The 24,497-nt window shown below is 40.2% G+C and overlaps 1 protein-coding gene across 1 annotated transcript in view; it reads left to right on the plus strand.

The window, feature by feature from the left end:
* Positions 1-24,497, plus strand: part of LOC117516642 (R3H domain-containing protein 1-like) — a 118,777-nt gene that overhangs the window by 14,922 nt on the left and 79,358 nt on the right. The window contains exon 3 of the mRNA XM_034177509.1: positions 17,943-18,141. Coding sequence (XP_034033400.1) covers positions 17,983-18,141 — 159 coding nt within the window. The 5' untranslated portion in view covers positions 17,943-17,982. The remainder of the gene's footprint in view (positions 1-17,942; positions 18,142-24,497) is intronic.

Raw genomic sequence — 24,497 nt, forward strand, 5'->3', positions numbered from 1 at the left:
TTATATAGCGCCAAATCACAACAGAGTTGCCTCAAGGCACTTCACACAAGTAAGGTCTAACTTTACTAACCCCCAGAGCAACAGTAGTAAGGAAAAACTCCCTCTGAGGAAGAAACCTCAAGCAGACCATACTCAAAGGGGTGACCCTCTGCTTGGGCCATGCTACAGACACAAATTAAAGAACAATTCACAAAATGAATATATAGGAAAAGCTGTTGGTGCACAGGACAGGAGGGCCACCAGCACAAATACCACACCCATCTCTGGATGGAGCTGCACCTTAAACAGAGAGAAAAAACTGAATCAAGCATCAGGAAGACAAGAAATACAGTATAATTTATCAGCATTAAACAACAAGAAAAACAGGAAATACTAAGGTTGGAGTGTTGATAAAGTAGTTGAAAATGTACTGCACGTCTGGTTTCCGCTCAGAATCAATAAAATTGGTGAACTTCTTGAGGGAAATATTATAGGGATCAGTATTGATTGTATTTTCTCTAAATATCTCTTCTGATGTTCAGGATCGAGCACATTTGCTGTATCAGGCAAAATAACTTGGCCATCCACCGATGATCCCGCGTCAGCCATGCTGTGTTATGACAGATCTTGCTGTTCGCTATGGCTGTGTACACATAACCACGTGTTGCATGTGATGTCAGTGTATATTGTCTATATAATGGGAACTCTGGGTGTTGATGGCATTCCTGCAGTCACCTTGGGTTGTGGTTGTGGTCTAACTTTTAAAACTGTTTCGCGCTTTGAGCCACTTCTGGATGACATCACACATAGCTGTCCTGTCAATGGCTGTGTTCATGAAACGTCAGAAATTGGTTGATGGTAATTTCTCAAGGTGGGACACAGCCAGTGTGAGAGCATTTGTTCAGCTGTTAAAATGCCGTCATGGTGGGTTCAGCTCTGCACATCATCCACCTCTTATCTGTACACTGTAATACTGCAAATTCTTTCTCATGCTGTCATCAGAAATAATGACACGCAGTAAAACAGAAACAGGTTTTTCTTTTTTCTGGAATATGGTCTTGAGCTCAAAATACTAAGAGCAAAAATAATGTTGCATTGGTGTAATCGTGTTCATTAAATGACTGTGTGCACATCTGTACCGTAATTATCTAAGGCCCATATCTACATGTCTGGCGAAAAAAAACGAAAACGCACCTATTGTTTTTTTTTTTGGTGGGGGGGGGTTCCAGACAATGTATATCATTACTTGAAGATTTGAAGTAAGACTTTCTTTATCAAAGCAAACTTGTAACTCACTAAGTATTTTTTAAAGCACAGTATAAATCCTGTTGCTCACAATGGAGATATTCAGGTCATGCTAACATTAGCCCATTGACATCAGATTATGTGATGCGAGTGAGTTTACATGTGAACATTAGCATGTTAGCATTACGTTGTAATGCCTATTGGCATCACTTTATGTAATGTTGCGGGGTTTTTTCATGCTATTGTTAGCCTGTTGGCACAACATTAGTCTGTTAGCACCATCTGCTAGTGCTTTCACATGCTAACGTTAGCTTCTTAGTATTGTGTTATATGATGCCCATTAGTATCACATAATGTGGTGCTATAGTTTTCATGCTAACATTAGCCAATTAGCATCACTGTGATGTAAGGTGATCATGTGATGCTAGCAAGTTTTCCAGATATGTGAGGAATTAAATCTATGGTAAGTAACTGCTTGCTCTCCTTCTGCAGGTCCTCAGCCAACACAAGTGTGTAAAATTCTTTTACTTATTTATTTTTAAAACACCTTTTAAATTGTGTTACTCACAATGGTAGCACAGCTCATGCCAGTCATAGGTACGTCAGTGCCTTGACATTGCGCATAATGACAAGGGACCACGAAGCAAGTAGCACAGCATATGATATAAAAACTGTAACTTTACTAAAATAAGGAAACAGTACTGCAAAACTATGACAGTATTTACCAATTCTGAACTACAGCTGAATTTTATATATATATATATATATATATATATATATATATATATATATACACACACACACACAGTGAGGAAAATAAGTATTTGAACACCCTGCGATTTTGCAAGTTCTCCCACCTAGAAATCATGGAGGGGTCTGAAATTTTCATCTTAGGTCCATGTCCACTGTGAGAGTCATGATCTAAAAAAAAAAAAAAAATCCAGAAATCAGAATGTATGATTTTTTTTTTATTTTTTTTTTCTTATAATTTATTTGTATGTTACTGCTGCAAATAAGTATTTGAACACCTGTGAAAATCTATGTTAATATTTGGTACAGTAGCCTTTGTTTGCAATTACAGAGGTGAAAGGTTTCCTGTAGTTTTTCACCAGGTTTGCACACACTGCAGCAGGGATTTTGGTCCACTCCTCCATACAGATTTTCTCCAAATCTTTCAGGTTTGGAGTTTCAGCTCCCTCCAAAGATTTTCTATTGAGTTCAGGTCTGGAGACTGGACAGGCCACTCCAGAGCCCCTCCTTAGTTGCCCTGGCTGTGTGTTTGGGGTCATTGTCATGCTGGAAGACCCAGCCATGACCCATCTTCAATGCTCTTACTGAGGGAAGGAGGTTGTTTGCCAAAATCTCGCAATACATGACCCCATTCATCCTTCCTTCAATACGGTGCAGTCGTCCTGTCCCCTTTGCAGAAGAGCACCCCCAGAGTATGATGTTTCCACCCCCATGCTTCACGGTTGGGATGGTTTTCTTGGGGTTGTTCTCATCCTCTAAACATGGTAAGTGGAGTTGATTCCAAAAAGCTCTATTCTGGTCTCATCTGACCACATGACCTTGTCCCGTGCCTTCTCTGGATCATCCAGATGGTCACTGGTGAACTTCAAATGAGCCTGGACATGTACTGGCTTGAGCAGGGGGACTTTGCTGCCCTACAGGATTTTAAACCATGACAGCATCATGTGTTACTAATGTAATCTTTGTGACTGTGGTCCCAGCTCTCTTCAGATCATTGACCAGGTCCTCCTGTGTAGTTCTGAGCTTTCTCAGAATCATCCTTACCCCACAAAGTGAGATCTTGCATGGAATCCCAGACCGAGGGAGATTGACAGTCATCTTGTGTTTCTTCCACTTTCTAATAAATACGAGGTCTGTTAGAAAAGTAACGGACCTTTTTATTTTTTTCAAAAACTCTATGGATTTGAATCATGTGCAATTACATCAGCCAAGCTTGAACCCTCGTGCGCATGCGTGAGTTTTTTCACGCCTGTTGGTTGCGTCATTCGCCTGTGGGCAGGCTTTGAGTGAACACTGGTCCACCCCTCCCATAGGAATTCCTTTGTCTGAGAACTTGCTGAGAGACTGACGCCTTGCTTGATCAAAATTTTTTCAGAAACTGTGTGAGACATCCAAGTGGACACAATTCGAGAAATTCAGATGGTTTTCTGTGAAAAGTTTAACAGCTGATGAGAGATTAAGGAGTGTTACTATTGCTTTAAGGACGGCCCACGGGGCCGGACGGCGCGCCGCGCCCCCAGCCGCCGTCGCCAGCCTGTTTCAAGCTGAAAACTTCCAAATTTAAGGCTCTGTTGACCCAGGACATCGTGAGAGAACAGAGAAGTTTCAGAAGAGGTCGTGATCAGCAGTTTATCCGGACATTCCACTGTTAAAGGAGATTTTGTAATGAAAGACGTGCGGACGGATTCGCACGTCGGCACGTAGCCGCTCATCGCGCGGCAGCACAGGAAAACGCCTCCGTTGGAAGCCTTACAGGACAAGTTGGAACATGCCCAGCTGTTAAACAATTTCTCGGATACTCACTTGACTGAAAGCCATCGAAAGCCACCTGAATCTTACAAATGGTTTCCAAAACTGAGGTGTTTTCCTGTGCTGCCGCGCAAATCCGTCCGCACGTCTTTCATTACAAAATCTCCTTTAACAGTGGAATGTCCAGATAAACTGCTGATCCCGACCTCTTCTGAAACTTCTCTGCTCTCTCACAACGTCCTGGGTCAACAGAGCCTTAAATTTGGAAGTTTTCAGCTTGAAACAGGCTGGCGACGGCGGCTCGGGGCGCGGCGCGCTGTCCGGCACCGTGGGCCGTCCTTAAAGCGATAGTAACACTCCTTAATCTCTCATCAGCCGTTAAAATTTTCACCGAAAACCATCTGAATTTCTCCAATGGTGTCCACTTGGATGTGTCTCAGTTTCTGAAAAAATTTTGATCAAGCAAAGCGTCAGTCTCTCAGCAAGTTCTCAGATAAAGGAATTCCGACGGGAGGGGTGGACCAGTGCTCACTCAAAGCCTGCCCACAGGCAAATGATGCAACCGACAGGCGTGAAAAAACTCACGCATGCACACGAGGGTTCAAGCTTGCCTGACATAATCGCACGTGATTCAAATCCATATAGTTTTTGAAAAAAAATAAAAAGGTACAATACTTTTCTAACAGACCTCGTAATCATAACAGTTGTCTTCTACCAAGCTGCTTGCCTGTTGTCCTGTAGTCCATCCCAGCCTTGTGCAGGTCTACAGTTTTGTCCCTGGTGTCCTTAGACAGCTCTTTGGTCTTGCTATGGTGGACAGGTTGGAGTGTGATTGAGTGTGTGAACAGGTGTCTTTTATACAGGTAACAAGTTCAAACAGGTGCAATTAATACAGGTAAAGAGTGCAGAATAAGAGGACTTCTTAAAGAAAAATGAACAGGTCTGTGAGAGCCAGAATTCTTGCTGGTTGGTAGGTGTTCAAATACTTATTTGCAGCAGTAACATACAAATAAATTATTAAAAAAATCATACATTGTGATTTCCTGATTTTAAGACTGTCTCTTACAGTGGACATGCACCTAAGATGAAAATTTCAGACCCCTCCATGATTTTTAAGTGGGAGAACTTGCAAAATCGCAGGGTGTTCAAATACTTATTTTCCTCACTGTGTGTGTGTGTGTGTGTGTATACAGTGGTCCCTCGTTTATCGCGGGAGTTGCGTTCTAAAAATAGCCCGCGAAAGGTGAAATCAGTGAAGTAGTCAACGTTATTTTTTACAATTATTACAGATGTTTTAAGGCTGTAAAACCCCTCACTACACACACTTTCTCACTTTTCTCTCCTGTGTAAACACTCTCAAAGTTCAAACCTTAGTAGAAAAATAAGACCAGTGTTATAGAATGAAACCAAAGATCAAAACTTGTTTTCAGGCCCAAACATTTGTTTGAGAAATAAAAATAATGTTTTCCTATAAATAATTATGATGGCTTTTAGAACTAACAAACTTAATTTTAATGATCAACCTATGAGGTTGGACACATAAGAAATTATTAATAGTGACTGACCAGTATTTCTCTGATCGCGCCTCTTCATCGTGGCGCCGGTTCCGCTGTCACGTCTTTTTCCACTGAGAGACACCTCAGTGCAGGTGTCTTTTCCGAGTGAAGAACACAGTTATGGGTAGTTGTTGGCGCTCTTTTTTTTTTTTCTTCTGGGCGAGAAGATTATAAACAGACGCGCATTGTATTCTGCGTGTCTGTTTCTTCGTTCACTGCCGGTGTTACCGTTGCGGGACGGATGCAGGACCCGCAAAGAATCAGGTCATTAAAAAGATACAAACTTCTCTGTGGCCACGGAGCTCTGTGGCTGCGGTTACCGAGACCATGCAGCGCTGCTGAATTCTGTCCTTGCGGGCTGCTGGAGCGCTCTGCATCAAAACAGCGAGCGTAGTCTCTGGACCTGTTGCCAGATTTTGGCTGCAACTCTGCACAGCAGACAGTGGGGCGGTGTGAGTGGCCCGCTGTGGTGCTTACCAAGCCCGCGGACGCAGTAAGCACATCTGAGGCAGTGAGAGCAATCGTGGTGATGCTGACCGGCCCGCCTGATGAGGTCGCAGAACACAATGCACTGTTAAAAAAAAAAAAAAAAAACATGCAAAATTTCACTAAAAAAAATCTGTGAAACTGCGAGGCCGGGACAGGTGAACCGCGATATAGCGAGGGACCACTGTATGTGTATATGTAGGTGCGGAACTCCTCCGCACGTCTGTCTCAATGTGCCGAAAAAGTACTGATGTCCACGTCTTTTCACAATTCATGTGCTAGTCAGACAACATACCGGATCAAGACAGCGTCCAGTTTAGAAATGAAGGGCACATTCCACTGTTACAGGAGTTTTTGTCATGGAAAGAGGAGCGGAATTCCGCGCGTCGCGGTGGAGCCACATGGCCAAATGCAACGCCGTGGTGAAGCCTCACAGGACATGTTGTCTCATGTCCAGCTCATGCTCAATTTCTCAGATAATCACACGACTGAAAATGCAACCGACAGCCGTCTGAAATCCACCTGAAAGCCATCCTGTGAGACCAACAGGGAGGTGGATTTGTGCCGCGTAATGAACGGCTCCGTGGCGCGTCCCTCCGCTTTTCTTTCCATGAAAAAAAAACTCCTGTAACAGTGGAATGTGCTGAAAAAGTGCTGATATCCACGGCTTCTGCCTTTTTGTGGTAGTCAGACGACGTCCCAGATCAAAGCCTTCACGTTGGAAATGAGCTGTTTCAGCGGGGTTTGAGCCTGTCGATCGGCGCTCAGAGCGCGGCGCGCTCTCAGCAGTTGTGGGCGGTCTTTAAACCATCTGGATCACTCCTTAATCTGTGTAATCCCCATAAAATCGTCCCTGAAAGCCATATTAATTTTCCGAATGGTGTCCACCTGGAGGTCTCTCACAGTTTCTGGAAAAAAAACTGATGCAGCAATGCTCCAAATCGTTCAGACATTTATTCGCAATAAAAAACGACGAGAGGGGTGGACCAGCGCTCACACAAAGCCTGCTCACAGGCAAATGACGCAACCGACAGGCGTGAAAAAACTCATGCATGCGCACGAAGGTTCGAGCTTGGCTGATGCAATCACACGTGATTCAAATCCATATGGTTTTTGAAAAAAATAAAAAGGTCGGATACTTTTCTAACAGACTTCGTACATGTCCATGTAGACATCAGCATCGATATGAGTAGAGCAATAAATCCAGGTGTAAATATGCCGCAGAAACCCAGAGCGCACCGAGGTGGGGCCCTCTCCCCTCAACATGTCACATTGCCCTCTGTACCAAATCAAAGTGACTGCTTGAACGGACCAGATTTAGTTGCCACCTGGCGTGTCCTGCCTGCTGATATATGCAAGTTCAACTTTGTCACTAATCTTTGCTTAAAAATAAATAAATAAATAAAAGAATCCTTGTGCAGACACTCATCGGGAGAATACATTAAATGTGACAGTGTCCCCGTGGACATGATCTGTATAATAAAACAGCCGTGCACAGCTACATGTAGGTTTTGCATACACCAACCTTCAGTCAGTACAGCCGCCTCTGTAATCTTAAAAGGTTCTCACACAAACAAACTGCAGTTCAACTACAACTGAAACATCTGTAGCAGATTTTTTATCCTAATGTGACATGATTGTGGTTGCTGTAGATTTTTTTTTTTTTTTTTTTTTTTTTTTTTTTTTTTTAGTGAATAAATGTGTTTATTATAACACCTGCTTAGAATAGAAATATTTGGGCTCCCCTAAATTCTGAGCATTTTCCTTAATGTTCTGTTAAGGATAAAAATGATGATTGGTATTATGCAGTCAAGACATTGGGGATTCTAAACAGGCGCATTGTGCAAATTACCTCCTATGTGAGAGATGAGCTGGTGAAATCCAAATGCATCAAAGTCTGAGGGTAGATTTAGCCCAACACTTCGGTCCCATGATAAAATGTGTTTGGAAGAGTGATTTGTTGAGGGACAAAATGGGAATCTGTCACAAGCTGGGCTCTTGAAAATACGTCCAATAGTGTAGTTTTTAAGCAGCGTAACTCAAGAGACTTCACTCATCAAAATGTCAGCAACAGACACTAAATATTCAAAGGCGCGCACGCAGACCCTCAAAGTGAAGCTGTTTTCTTTGGAAATGTAAAAATAATGTAAAGCAGCAGCCGGCATTGCTTTTGTCACGACTCTGACAGCTCATTGCAATTCAGCGTTTGACTCTTCAGTGTCCAGCTAAATTTTAGATATCCCCCCAGCCTCGTGCACATTGGGTAAGCAGTACATTTGCAGGCAGAAGACCTCAGTTGAAGTCGATTACTCCAGCATAGAAGATTTGGGCGCTGCTTTTTTTTTTTTTTTTTTTTTCTACACATATATATAAGGGTGCGGCTCTTGCTCGCTGTCTCTGCTCTTTAGGGGCAGAAAGAAACAATCAAGTTTCAGCAGGTTCACTCCTCAGCGATCAGATCGGAAAATGGCTGTAATTGGTGCAAATAAAGTGTAAGGCGTACATTTAGTCATGTACACAAGCACAGCACGCTACACATGCTGTCATGTGTGGATCCAGTTTTGATGTGCAAAGTGAATTTGATGAGCCTGTTTCTAATTAACCTATTAATCATAGCTCTCATGTACCAGATGTCTGCTCTCCTTCTTTATTTTGTGTGCGTGTTCGCTGCATGGGGTCTGACTGAATTAGTGTCAGTGGGATGAACTCGCACTGACTTCAGCATAGGGAGGTCCTGCTATTACAGAAATATTGCCCGTATCAAACCATAGGTGCAATGATGTGATATCTTTTTAAAGCACTGCAGAATCAAGTACAAATGCACAAGCTCTCTAAGTGCAGCATTTTACACACTATTTGTACCGGGGACATTGAATTAACCCAAATCTGCATGTTTCCTGGGCTGTGAACTGCACACTTCACCTGTTCCTATTTAGACCACCTCTGTAGTACATGTCTGAGGACTTTGCATTTGCATTCACATGCACACAGATTTATTGTTGTCCCAGTAATTCAAATTTTTGGATGACTGCACACACCAATTCAGTGACTAACATTTCCTCTGGGACATTAATCGAATACAAACACAATAAAATGCCTTACAGACTCTTAAATGATCTGTGCTAGTGCACATTTTTAGGTAGTACATTTTAATAAATAAATTTTAACACATCGGTCTTGTGAGAAAGTGTGTCCTCTACTTTTTGGCTGTAGTTATTCAGCCTCTCACCTTTAGTTCCTACTGTCTTCTTAAACCAGAAAATTTGAGTTCTATAGTATCCACATCATATGATCAGACATTTTAGTTTTTTATGGTCTGTATGTTCTTGTGCGAGTTCCATGTAAATGACATACCATTTAGTTTGATGCAACTTACAGGAAACTCTGTAAAACTTCAGGAAATTTAGTTTGTCTGCTCTCCTTATTAAAAATGACTGCCAAAAATGCTAAAATATTTATGCAAACAGGTTTTTCTGTTCTAAATTTGTCAACATAGTTATTTCAGTAACACAACACACTAGCTCTTTGGATTAGTTTTTGTGATTAATTAATTGTGAGTTAACTCTATACAGCTGCAATGATTAATCAACTGTTAAATTAATAAATAATTTTGATAATCACTGAATTGCTTTGAGGTTTTTTTGTTTTTTTTTTATCTAATTTTTTCATCTCATCTTCCTAAAGGTGAACATTTTCTGGTTTATTTTACAAGATGCTTTTCCCATAACTGGCAAACTGCATATCTTTTAATATCTTTGAAGACATCGTCTTGGGCTTTGGATAACATTTTTTGATGTTTTTATGGCCTTCACAGCTAATCTACTAATCCAGAAAATAGTTGATCGATTACAAAAATAATTATTTGCAGCCCTAAAACTGTAACTGCAGAAATACTGGTAATTATTGGGTAAACTGAAAAATGTCACAGTATTTGGCTCAACTTGTGCCACTGTTTTGGCACATAATGGGCAATTAGGTGTCGATTTTATGCTAAAACTGTTTTTTGCACATAAAACCTCACAAAAAATAAATGCAATTTTACAACTATCACACAAACTACAAAAAAAAAAAATAAAAACACACTAAATTTGTGAATTTCCAAATAAAAAAACAAAAAAAAAACTGCATGCCAAAATAACACACGTGTGCCAAAACTGCTTATTATTCCAACTTTTCAATACTGTTCTCATCTTTCTGCACCAGTGTTTCCGCCTAATTATTCCTGGTGCAGTTCGTTGAAGCAGCATCTGCCAATCACGACAGAGTGCTGCATTGCACAATATTCAGTACGCCAGAGAGTTGGCATTTTTGTTATTTCTGAGACCGCAATAAAATAGGTACTTTATAACATTGCCAAAAAAGTAGAATCTCTAAACGTATTTGCTAATTCAGATGGGGCAAACTAACAAAACGACTGGGCTCCATAAAACCTTACCAATGATTCTGTTGTTGTGGTAAACAGTGTCACAGAACCGAGCTGACCAATAATATGAAACCGAATTTGACTTTGTCACTCCATGGTTCATCTGAGGCCATCATATTCAGCACCAATGTACCTTGGGTCATGGTTTAAAACAAACTCCAAAGCTTTGCATTCAAAGAAAAAAAACAAAAACAAATCTGTAGTTTTGTTTTTCAGGGATATTTCAGTTTTGTAAATAACAAATATGACCTATTTTTCCTTTTCTCTTGTCCAATGACATGTCGAACACAATGAGAGTTGTTATTTTTGCACACTGTACACATGCCTATTGCTATAGAAAAGCCAAAGCTGATTGGGCCACCAATCCATCAACCAAACCCCCCACTAGTCTACTGTCTGATTACAGAGAATTACTTTAAAAAATAATAATAATTAAAGTGCCCTTGAAGGACGTCTATGAAAAGTAATGACGGTATGATTTAACCTGGAAGTGATCTGTAAGTTTTAAGATGTTAAACAAGTACAAACTTAACTTATAAAAAGACAACTCTAATTTCAAACTCTGAATCTCAGTCAGAATTTTATTTTTGTTGACATGGTCTAACCTCACTAGAGCAAATTTTCCTTCTGTACACTTAAACATTTATTTTTCCTCCATGATTTCTCCCATTTGTACATTTCATACTAAACTGTTTCAGATAAACTATATTTAACATGAAATTGAGGCAGCCTGAATAAATACAAAATAATTTTCTTTTTTTTTTTACCCCCTCTCCTGTTTTTGTTTATTGGAACCAAACATTTGTATCACCCATGTCATTGCCTCCTTGGAGTAATAGCTGGTTGTACCACCTTTGAACGGCAACAACTGCAGCTAGATGCATCTCAAAGCTGGAGATAAGTGGTGCACATATCAGTGGTGGAAAACTTTTTTTTTTTTTTACAGAAGTGTTTTAGTTGAGCCAAATTGAACAGTTTTTCAGCAGGAATAGTCCTGCTACGCTGTTTTAATGGAACTCAAGACAGGACTTTGACAGAGTCAACTCAAAGCGTTCGTTTTGTTTTGTTTGTTTTTTTTGTTGTTGTTTTTTTTTTTTTGTTATTCAGATGTAGAGTTGCTTTTGTGTTTCAGATCATTGCCTGACGGCATGACCAGGTAGTGTCCTTGAGGATTTCCTGGTAGAGAAAATTGTGGAGGATTGTGGCACTTTCCCTAGTCTTTGCAATTTATCCCCAAACATTCACTTACCAGCTTTGTCATTGACTGGATATAACAGGACCCTGTCTTCTTTACAGTTCTAGTTTTGCTTCATTCCCTGGAAAATGTCCAAAATGTTTTTAGGAAATTGAGATGTATTTTGGCAAAAATTAAGATGAACCCAAAAGAGGTTCATCTTAACAGTGGTTTTTGCCTTGCCACTCTTGAACAGAGATGTCTTTGCCCAGTGTCTTTGTGACAGTGGCATCATGAACAGCATCGTGTTTTGAAGTGGGAGACCAGCAGTTTTTTTGGGGGGGTGGCCTTGGCCCTTTGGTGACCTTCTGCATCTCCGTCCATCAGCGCCATGTTAGCGCCATGTCTCAAGAACCAGTTGACCAGTGTCATTCATATTTATCATAAGGGCGTACTTGGGTGATCCCCCGACACCAGTTGATTAGTAACATTGGGTCAATTTCAGTGTCATAGCAATGTATTCAAGATATTGTCATTGCCGCCCTTGTTTGAGTGATATCTCAAGAAGCAGCTGACCAATTTCATTGGTATTTAGCACAAGTGTGTACTTGTTTGATCCCTCAACACTTTGTATTACTGATTTGTGGGGAGCGGGAGGATGACTTATTGATAATGGCATTCGCTGTGGTTCTTTGGAGTGACACAGCCTTTCAAGTAACTCTAACTCTCCCCATTCTGTATTTTAGTCATGTTCTTTCTCATTTTCTCTGAATTTTCTTTGAGCTTTCTCGGAGGTAAGAGCTTTTGGCTACCCTCACGCGGCTGAAATAAATCCTATTTAACTGATGACTTGGTTGGCGGTGTTCAGTCTTCTGTGTGCCTTTTTCAAGTTGGTCCCAAAATTGTTGCAGTTTGGCCTTTTTTGATTTGGTAACCAAGGAGTAAATACTTTTTCCACCCAGACCCAGTTCAACTTTGTCAGACTGCCCTTATTTTTGTTTGATTAGCTAGAACAAGTTATTAGAAGTTATACACAGCACTTTATAAGCACTGTGTCAGAACAGCAGCTGATATCTGTTGAGCAGATAAGATGGGCAAAAGCAGCAAATGAGCACAGACTAATAACATTAATAATGGCTGCATTTAGAGGTGTCATTGTGTTTGGCACGCGCCGATAACACTAGCATGGCTTACTGCACACCTAAATGGAATTAATCAGTAATGCCATTAGTGACGCTTGTGTTTTTCCTACATTACAGCTCAAAATGTCCGCCTCAAAAAAAGGTCTATTAGGCTTTCTGTGGGAGAGCGATGCATAATGAAGCGTGTCTGGATGCTTATTGCACTTGTACTCCTTAGAGTGATTCTGTTATTATTCGTGGGATTATGTTGCTTTTACTCTAAATTCAGTATTGAAACAGTGAGCTGAGTCCAAATGAGACTTTGAACAAATTTATACTGAGTGTGAGCACCTGTGGACCACAGAATGAATATTTTTACATAGAACTGTTCACATTAGATTACTGCAACTTTTGCCTGTTGTGCCCCTACTCACAGCTTCATGGAGCAGAGACGAAGTTTAACTCACTTGATGCCATTGGCTCTTAAACGCGTCTTTTCTGATAGTAACGCTCAGCGCCAAAGATGTTATTTTTCTGATAATAAAGGAAAGTCTGAAGTTTCTTTTGGTATGTTTGTTGTTGACATGGACATATAGAACTCAATTTTCTATGGGTCTTCAAAAACACTCAAATGCTGAAAAAAGCCTGGCACTGGGATGTTCTGAACTTTGAAAATGGCTGGCACTCAATGAGTTAATATAAAAAAAATGGATCAGATCTAGGTTTGAGTCTCCCATCCCAAAAATCCGATAGGTAGTAGATTTATAGAGGCCTCTAGTTCATGTACAGTAGTGTTCAGAATAATAATAGTGCTATATGACTAAAAAGATTAATCCAGGTTTTGAGTACCGTATTTTCCGGACTATAAGTCGCACTTTTTTACATGTTTTGGCCGGGGGTGCGACCTATACTCCGGTGCGACTTATAAATGAAAAATATACCGGTAGGATCTCAATTAATTTACTGTAACAAAACAATTTTACGTGACAGAGTCGATCTATGTTTTAAAATGGCCACCAGAAAAGGAAATGCAATGCATCATGGACACTGTAGTATGGCGGCCATCCTATAAGTCACACTGGTCGCGATAACCAATCAGAGAACAGAACCTTGGACGCGTATTCCTCACCTCACCCACAGCGTGTGAAGCTGACGAATACGGTGCTTGCTGTTATTCCGGCATGGCGAACAAAACAGCTTCAACCCTTGGATATCAGTGTGAGCAGAGTGTTTAAGTTGACGCTGAGAGCTGCGTGGGAGCACCGGGTGAGCGACGGCGGAGGATTAGTGTGTGCACTTATGTTTTGATTATTTTACTGATATTTTATTCAGAGATATTTTAAAACATTAGAAAAAACATTTCTTTACCATTCATTTTTATTGAAGATCAAAAGTCTGGGTGTGGGACAAGCACAAAACGGCAATATTTGCATATAATGATGCTGAAAAAAGGTGAAAAAGTCATCATAGACTACTAGAACAAATTTCTTAAAACACTTTCATTGTAAAGATAACTATAAGTGTGAAATTTCCCCTTTTTTCTGTTTTCATACAATATGATCAAAGGACATAAGTGCCCGTAGTCTAAGAATCACCCATAAATTTATGAAAGATAAACTTAAAACTAATAGCCAGTGAGCAAAAACATTTTTTAATAACTTCCATTACATTGATGACCTACTTACTTTAAATAACCCTAATTTTGAGAATGAAATTAAAAATATTCATCCATCAGAATTAGAGCTTAAAGCTTAAGGCTATTTTGACCTACTTGTCGCTATAGCTACAAGCCTCGAGCTGTCTTTAGCCTGGAACAATACCACCTTTATGTCCATTCACTAAGGTACTTATATCATATCTCTATATATGAGGTCTATTAGAAAAGAAACCGACAGTTTTATAAAAAAAAAAAAAAAAACTATATGGATTTGAATCACGTGCGATTACACCAGACATGCTTGAACCCTCGTGCGCATGCGTGAGTTTTTTCACGCGTCGGTGACGTCATTCGCCTGTGGCCAGGCTTTGAGTGAGCACTGGTCCAGCCCTCGGCTGAAATCCTTTGTCTGAGACGCTGCTGGAGACAGCGCGCGTTGCTTTATCAAAATTTTTTCAGGGCCTGTGAGGGATATCTGAGTGGATACTATTCGAGAAATTCTGCTGGTTTTCGGTGAAAAGTTTAACGGCTGATGAGAGGTTGTGGAGTTTCTTTCGCTTTAAGGACAGCTCACAAAGAGGATGGGCACGGTGCGGTCGGAGGTGGCGTCCGTCTGGCTGTTTCGAGCTGAAAACTTCCTAGTTTAAGGCTCTGTTCACCCAGGACGTCGTCAGAGAACAGAAGTTTCAGAAGACGTTGGCATGAGGAGTTTATGCGGACATTCCACTGTTAAAGGAGATTTTGTAATGAAAGAACGTGCAGGCAAATTCGCCGAGTCGGTTCCGTGACGACGACGCAAATCCGTCTGCACCGCGACAAGAAAAACACCTCCGTGTTGAAAACCACTTGTAAAATTCAGGCGGCTTTTGATGGCTTTCAACAAGTGAGTATCTGAGAAATTGTTTAACAGCTGGGCATGTTCCAGCTTGTCCGTTAAGGTTTCCAACGGAGGTGTTTTTCCTGTCGCGACCCCCTGCGGTCGGGTCCGGTCCGACATGCGAATCTGCCCGCACATTCTTTCATTACAAAATCTCCTTTAACAGTGGAATGTCCGCATAAACTTCTCATGCCGACTTCTTCTGAAACTTCTCTGTTTTCTGACGACGACCTGGGTGAACAGAGCCTGAAATGTGGAAGTTTTCAGCTTGAAACAGCGAAACGACGCCGCCTCGAAGCGCAGATCGCCATCAGGTGCCGTGGGCCGTCCTTAAAGCGACACAGACTAAAATTTTTACAGAAAACCAGCTGAATTTATCGAATGGTGTCCACTCAGTTGTGCCTTACAGTTTTTGAAAAAAATTTTATCAAACAAAGCAGCAGTCTCTGAACCATTCCTAAACAATGAAAAAATCGACGAGAGGGTGGGCCACTCCTCACTCAAAGACTGCCCACAGGCGAATGACATAACCGACAGGCGTGAAAAAACTCTTGCATGCCCACAAGGGTTCAAGCATGTCTGATGTAATCACACGTGATTCAAATCCATATGGTTTTTGAAAAAAATGTCAGATACTTTTCTAACAGACCTCGTACATTTCAGCACGCTTAAATTTTTTTCTTGTTCTTTTTTTAATATAATTTATAAATATTGGAGGAGTGGGGTACAATTAGTTATACCTAACAGCTAACATTAGCTTATCTAGCCGGTTGTAGCACTGTTTATTATAGCTAACAATATAGTCAGTTCTTTTCTGTTTTAATACCTACGTTAATACACACTTTTGTCTACATTTGTTGTTATATGTATTTGTTAATATCATTATTGTAGGGTTTAACTACATTATTATACTTATTATACACAGTTACTGGTTTTGTTTATTTTGTTAGCTAGCTAAGTATGGTTGGCTTATTAATGGATATTTTTATGTTAGATCCTCTAACTATAGTTAGCTTATTTTGGTTATTTACATAATTTTTTTACATGGTGTAGATTAATTATTTTTCAGTTTATGGGTTCTGTAATAGATATCAACATATAGTACCTAGTTTGAGGTTTCCATTTTATAGCATACAGATTATGTATTTTGTCTTCCTGTAGTAAGCTAACAGGTTTTACTTTAGACTGATACCTAACATATTACATAGTAGATTGTTTCTATAGTTATATAACCATATTTAAAGCTTCGCCTACTAGCTGTAATTTAATTTTACTACTAGTCTAGACTAAGTATATGTATACTACAATCTTCTCCTGTATTACTATTTAGGTTTTAGAAGCTTGCTCCTATAATATTAGATAATAACCATATTTCTTGTATATGTTGTTTATTACCCTTATTATGTAAATATCACTTATATACACATGAATTCTATTTTCTTATTATATGTCTTACGATAGATTATTATGATATGTCCATTTTCTTGAGCCGCTTGGGTGGGTAGGGAGAGTTCCCATGGGATAAAAAAGCTTTTTGACCTGCCATCCCTGGTTCTCAAGACCAGGCACCTAAGTGGCTCAACTTTACTCTGTTCTACTCTTCTGTTCTACTCTTCCTTTTTTAGATATTTAGATATACCTTAGTATACACTAGAGTTCTACCTTAGAAATGGAATATATTCTAGAAAACATACCTTACTGAATTGTCATGTGCCGTCTGGCAAACTCAATCTGAGATTTCATATCTTTGGTCCTTCTCTGTGCCACGGCACCACAATGACACAGCTTCATAGTCAAGTGGAACAGAGATGGATTTTTTAAAAAGATGTGAAATGGCGGATGCTTCTTGCCAGAAGGCACACTGAAGACTGGAACCTAAGTTTGATCTGTCGTCTTTGAAGATCTGTCTCTATTCCTCTCAACCATAAGAATGTTTAGCTGGTGGAACAGCACAAAACTTTCACAGTCTAGATTCTCTGATCACAGCAGCAGAAGCCAGTAACTCCTTCAGAGTTGTATTGGGTGTCTTTGTGGCTTCCCTCACTAGTCTCCTTGCTGTCACCAAGTTTTTGAGAAATGCCTACTCCTGACAGACATTACCATGCATTTTGTGTTACGCGAATGAAGTCCAAGAAATATTCAGTGGCTTGTACCTGTAGCTGTCTACTGACCTATTGATCTGCTGGGTTTTTTTTTTGTTTTTGTTTTTTCTTTTCTAAAAAAATTTAGCAAGGGGACAACACCAGATGCGAGGGAGTGGAGCATGCTCTCTTCCCTTCCATGGTGCAGAGCTTTTGAAAATTTGACGTCAAAATGAACATTCTGAGGCTTCTTGAAGGACCGGAAACAAGAAATAGGGCTAGTTGACACATTCTTACTGTCATTTTGCCATGTTTTTAGTATTTTGGGAAAAAATGCAACGTTTATTATGAACGGGTTTGCTATTTCCTGTCATCAATGTTATGTATTTACAGAAGAATGGATCACAGAGGGGAAGGCTGAATGCTAGAAATAATGCTTAAAAAAAATTTCAGCAAAGGGGTGCACAGCCAAAACAAGGGAGTGTGGCGCCCCTATTCCTGGTTTGGAAAAACTTTGTGGACCTGCATTTAGTTTGTCCAATTACTTATGGACTCTAAAATAGAGGGACACTATATAAAAATGACAAATTCCTAAATGGTTGTCTCTATTTGTTAAGCTTGATTTAAAGTTAGGTCTACAGTATAAGCAAGGTTTGATTGATTTACACTGAGGGAAAACCACAAAAATACTCACTGTCCTGACTGTATTTCAGGGATGTCTGTAATTCTCAGCAGCTTTGTCACAGAAAGATAGATGTTTCGATAGGTTTTAATCTCATGAGGTCCTTTGAGAGTCTCTCATTTTATCATTGAAATTGCTTATGAACTCGTCCATGTCTTGCAGGTTCTCTATATTTGCCACCATCTCCCAGTAGGACTTTGCAATGAGAATGTCCGATACCGTTGACACTGAAACAATGAAGGTTTCCGAAGCTGCTGACACTGTGTCATCTTCAAAAGACAACACCACCAAGACTGAGATTTTGGACCAGAGCGAGGGCAGCAGAGATGACCACAGGAGCAACAATAAGAAAGATGGACAGGTAAAGATCCATGCATAGTCCAAATAGCTTCCTCTACTGAGCACTGAAATTTTTACCCAGGTGACACATTTCAGGAAAATCCAATCCATACATCTCTAGTGTCACTCAGCACTGTGCAGTGCAAGTTTCAGTGATGCTTTCCAACCAACACATTTATCAGCTGCCCAGTTCCGATGTGGTGTAATTACCAAATGGTACTTGCACTCATCTGTGCACCCATGGGCATGCTCATCGTAAAATAAGCTGATCAGGTGCAAGGCTGGTGTGTTGCGTCTGTAAGTCAGCAAATGCAATCAGGCTATAGACCACCAAAGACCTGGTCTAAAGTTAAACGCACAGTTTGCCAATTGTACAACACAATATTCAGAGGCAGATTCATGACACATGTACACTCTGCTTGCACACAGGATTGTACATTGGCATTTACTCATCAAACTAATACTGAATTGAAAGCATGTTTTAAGACAATATTAGCAAAAACTAATGGAAAATACAGCCGTTTAATAACTCAAACCTTTTGGGGGGGGGGGTTGTGGTTTGCTGTGATGGGAATGAGAAAAGCTGCTAAGGATACAACACAAACGTTGGCCCTACTGTCGTGATAACCATGGTAGTAATGAGGCTGCTGTTTGTGTCCCACACAAATTGCAAGGTATCATCACCACTGTGTACCTGCGCCAGAAACACCCAACAGCAGAGGCATCCTGATTGTATTGTTGGATTGTTCATTACGTTTCCAGCTTTACAGTAAAACATACTGTATGATTGGGACAACTAGTTCTGATAGTCAGTGATGAAAGTTTTCCGGAAATTCACTGAAATCCAGGTTGTACTTGCATAGTGAACATTTCTGGGTTATTTTTGATAGCATACGAGGTCTATAAGAAAAGTATCCTACCTTTTTTATTTTTTAAAAAACTATATGGATTTGAATGACGTGCAATTACACCAATCATGCTTGAACCCTCGTGCGCATGCGTGAGTTTTTTCACGCGTGTCGGTGACGTCATTTCCCTGTGGGCAGGCCTTGAGTGAGATGTGGTCCCGCCCTCTCGGCTAAATTCCTTTGTTTCACACGCTGCTCGAGACGGCGCGCGTTGCTTTATCAATGTTTTCTGGACCTGTGAGGAATATCCGAGTGGACGCTATTCGAGAAATTAAGCTGGTTTTCGGTGAAAAGTTTAACGGCTGATGAGAGATTAGGGAGTGTTTCTGTCGGTGTAAGGACTTCCCACGGACCAGGACGTCGTGCAGCGCTTCCAGGCGCCGTCGTCGGCCTGTTTCGACCTGAAAACATCCTGATTTAAGGCTTAATTCACCCAGGACGTCGTGAGAGAACAGAGAAGATTCAGAAGAGGCCGGCATGAGGACTTTATGCGGACATTCCACTGTTTAAGGACATTTTTTAATGAAAGACGTGCGCAAATTCGCCGAGTCGTTTCCATGACGACTCGGCAAATCTGTGCGCCGCGACAGGAAAAACACCTCCGTGTTGAAAACCATTTGTAAAATTCAGGTGGCTTTTGATGGCTTTCAACAAGTGAGTAACTGAGAAATTGTTTAACAGCTTGGGCATGTTCCAACTTGCCCGTTAAGGTTTCCAACGGAGGTGTTTTTCCTGTTGCGACCCCCCCCCCCCCGCGGTCAGGTCCGGCCCAACATGCGACTCTGCCCGCACGTTCGTTCATTACAAAATGTCCGTTAACAATGGAATGTCCGAATAAACTCCTCATGCCGACTTCTTCTGAAAGTTCTCTGTTCTCTGACAACTTCCTGGGTCAACAGAGCCTGAAATGTGGACGTTTTCGAAGCGCAGATCGCCGTTAGGCACCGTGGGCCGTCCTTACGGCGACACTACCAGACCAAAATCTCTCATCAGCCGTTAAAATTTTTACCGAAAACCAGCTGAATTTATCGAATGGTGTCCACTCAGTTGTGCCTTACAGTTTTGAAAAAATTTTGATCAAACAAAGCAGCAGTCTCTGAGCCATTCCTAAACAATGAAAAAATCGACGAGAGGGTGGGCGACTCCTCACTCAAAGACTGCCCACAGGCGAATGACGTAACCGACAGGCGTGAAAAAAAACTCTTGCATGCCCATGAGGGTTCAAGCATGTCTGATGTAATCACACGTAATTCAAATCCATATGGTTTTTGAAAAAAATAATAAGGTCGGATACTTTTCTAATAGACCTCGTACATCAGAATCAGTTGATGCTCCACACCCAAACGGTAGGCAGCGGTAATGGATCTGAAACTGTAAAGAAGGGTTATTTTTGCTTTCCTGGCCTGCATCAGATTTAGTCTGGTTTGTCTGAATAATGATTGTTTGTGAAACTGTTTGGAAATGTCTCTGATGAGACATCACAGTGATGTCACAGATATTAAGTCTCATTTTTTTCACATCCTGATCCAAGACTGAAGGATAATGCAACACGACGCAGCTTGACCACACAGCAGTGAACAAGAGACGCCATTACAGATTTTAAAATGAGCTGCACGTCGTGTTGACACTACAAACAAAAGGATGAAATGTTGTTCATCATCAATAAATTCAAATGGGGCTGGTTCGACCAAAACGCTTTTATTAAATCATTTATATGGAAAAACTAACACTCCTGGTAAGTCTTTGATTTTATTATATCATGTTTTTGATGGAATTTGTTGTCAGTTGATGTTGTTTTATACAAATCCAACTGAAGTGTGTATGTGAGAGAAATATCCATGTGGAGGAAGATCTATAATATATATATATATATATATATATATATATTATATATTTTGTTGAGAAATGCTGATGTCAGCACTGGATGGAAGAATGTTATTGTGTTTCCCATTTATAGAAGTGAATTGGAATCTAATTTAAGCCCAAGTCAGTGTTCCTGAGAGCTAAAAGTTATATTGGTGACTTAATGAACAGCAGATGCAGCTTTACTTGTATCAAATTTTATTTATTTGAAGATACTATCATTTGTTATAAAAGCACAAATTGCTGAAGTCAAATGTTTAGATAAATGTAGAGAGAACAGCAACAATCCACTGTGACTGTGGTCTTATCAAATAGTAACACCGTATTCTAATCCATGTGACACACTATATGTTATAGTTTTGTCATCTTGCCAATATTGGAAAATAGGCTTTTCACACAACTTGTATCGTCACAATACAAGTTGTGTGAAAAGACTCTTCTCTAGGGTGGAAAAATTGACCTGACCCAACAAAAAAAAAAAATAGAATTTTTAGATTTTTTAATTTATTTTTTTCTGGGTAAATAGACCTGAAAATGCACCAGAATGCATTTGAGATTTAATGGCTTTGGGTCTTCAGCCCCTGCCAAAAACGTCCAGGTTCCCCCTGCTCCCTCCATGGCCACCTTTCATCACTGAATAGTAGACTGACTAGCTAGTACCTGGCCAACTGACTAATTTTTTGACTAATGCTGCACAGCTCCTAAAACAGCGATAGTGCACCCTTGGGAAAATTGTTTCAAATCAGAGATCAGGAGGAGGAGGAGGAACCAGCCCAAGCCAATATTCATAGATTTGACTTTATTCATTTATTATGAGGGGTAAACCCTTCCGGTCACACCTAAATGATTTGTATACTATATTACTTGTATACTCACAATTTTGATTTGCTGCTGTGTTCATAACTGTCACTTCCGTCAATACTACAATAGTGCTGCCCAGCAGAGCTTTAATGTAAATGTAACCAAAAAAAAAAAATCCCTCTTGATTATTGTCACGGCGGTACATGATTGAGCAGTGTTGTGAAAAAAAAAAGTGGCACTTTCCGATAATATCGAGTGTTTCCTGGAGCCTTGGGTTAGAGGAGCCAGCAGCCCAGCCAGACCCAGCGTGAGCTGGAAATAGTCGACATTTCAACAAATATCTTTAACTCTTTCCACACTCATCTCCATGAAAATTCAGTAACACTCAACGTCAAACACCATCTGCCCCGGGGATCTCCTGTCACCCGCGGCATTCAAGATTATTTCCCCTGCCGCTTCAGCAAGCAGGATTATTCCTGGAAAGTATAATCAGCACAGACTGAAATAATAATGTGTGCTATAACTCTACCTTGCCGTTGCACCAAGGTCAGTCAATCAAGAGTGAGATGCTTCACTCACGACTACCTAAAGATGCTGAGAAACTTCTGTTAATGATCTTTACTGCAGTAAAAATAGGCTGTTAACTTGCCTAGCGCTACTGTATCCTCCACAGGAGATGTTGGAGCGGTTAATCTCCTGAGGGTTCAAGACAGCTGAGATCACTTTGAAATAAACTGCTAATTAATTAGGTCTCTGTGTCACTGAGACATATCTGCCATGGGAATCTTTTACTTGTTAAATTTGTCTGCTGAAGTAAAACTGGTACTGTGTGTCTTTGATCGACTATGAAATGAGCACTGAAAATAGGGAATGGTGATGCTTTGTGAAATCTTTGAATGTGGTCAAAGAAACCTTAATATACGATTCAGCCCATTCAGGCATTGCAGTTGGAGATGGACAGAGTCAGGCAGGTAGATAATCTGGACTTAAATCCCGATTTATCTAGTAACTTCCTCTGTCTACACTACCTCGAGGAATGGGCTGACACCAGCATGGGGGAGCTGCAGTGGAAGGAGAGACATGTTGAGCCCCCGGGAGGTAAGAAGGTGGGCTCCAAAGGTAACATAACACAGAATACAAGGTATTGACATACAGAGAGAAAAGGCAGGAGGCAGAGCAGAGGTAAACTAGAGGAAAGATGAAAAAGAAAGGCGTGAAGTCATACACCCTGCCTGCACACAAAAGGCATTCTAACTAACAATAATTCTGTCAATGCCTTTGACAGATGTCAAATGTAATAAATGGGCATTCTGCAATCCAGCAGTCTCTCCGGCAAAATTGAATAAGTAAATGTCCTTCAGTGTTTGACTTCCACACTCTCGCTCTTTGTTTGTTCTGATTCATAAAAGTGTTAATCTCTGCTTCACTATAAGTTTGGTGAAAGACATAACTGTGTGCCTGCAGCAGAAATGAGCTGAAGAGAAATGAGCCATATGTCCTTTCTTTTTATTTGTACATTTAATCTGGTTTTACTTTTTTTTTTTTTTTTTTTTTTTCCTCAAATCTTGACAATCATTCAAAATCTGAAGAGCTTCAATAGTTTTTGACCAGTTTTCCTCAAAGGCATCCACTTTGTCAGATTTATTTATTTTCCCCACAATTCTTTGTTGGTAGTTTAATAGTGTTGGGAACATTCAAAAACATATAGCAAAGTCAAATGTCATGGCAGTGTCAGTAAGGGCCTGAGCTGTAGGTCTTATTTTCAAGTTAGCACACATTGCTATTGAACATGAAATATGCAAGTTGGTTGATTGCAAAGTCAGAAATGCTAATTTGATACATTTTCCGAACAGTTTTGTTTATTCACCTGAAATTTATGGAATTGTTACTGATGTAGTTGTCTTCAATTTCACTTCTTTTGACCATATTTGGTTAAATACTGTGGGCTCCATAATAATTTTGATTAAGGGGTCCATTTAGAATGTAGTTCGATATATGGGAATCTGGTTGGGCTCCATTGGAAAATTTTGAGCTTTGTGTCAGTTTTTCATAGCTACTGCACTGTCAAAACAGTTTTCATTCAGGACATTTGCATTAGAGCAACTGCAGTGAGTCGAGGTAGGCACTAAATTTTCTTCTGAAGTAGTGCTTGAAAAAGAGAAAATATTTTCGAAGTTCTTTCAAAATGAAGTAGGATTTACTAGCTAGATGCCCAGTAGTTTTGTTTTGTTTTTTCCCCCAAACAGTGAAAAGTAACCCTATCTATTTGTATTACGATTATTTGTAAGAATGGCCAAAAAAAAAGTTTACACATTAAAGAGAAAAAGAAGGGAGGGAGATATTCCAGTGGACCCCGGGTGCACAGATTAGTAACTTTAGATTTGAGAAACCGGAACAAATTGAGGACTGATTAATATTGTGTAGCTTGCACAGTATTTTGATTTCTGAAAAAAGGAAACAAAATTAAAATAATGAATTAATTCGAAATAATACCCAAAACAAGTCTTTCAGATGCCAGGGTTTTTTTTGTTTTGTTTTTTCATACTAAACATTTCACAAGTTGCTTTCCTCTCACTATGGTCATATTCTTATTTGACCTACAATGCAATTATTCCTCAGTCACAGGAATGCAAAGACATGCTGACGCCACAGAAGTCTTTGACCTTTATGCTTGTAATTTTCAGCAGTAGAGAAGGTGAAACTAATTCTGTCATACCATGAAAGGACATCGGTTAAATGCCTAAAATGTTCATTATGGGAGAACTAAAGGAGGCAGATACGGGGATAAGAAACGGCGGAGGTGTCG

This window comes from Thalassophryne amazonica, chromosome 1, assembly GCF_902500255.1.
Source record: "Thalassophryne amazonica chromosome 1, fThaAma1.1, whole genome shotgun sequence".
In the NCBI taxonomy this organism is placed as follows: Eukaryota; Metazoa; Chordata; class Actinopteri; order Batrachoidiformes; family Batrachoididae; genus Thalassophryne; species Thalassophryne amazonica.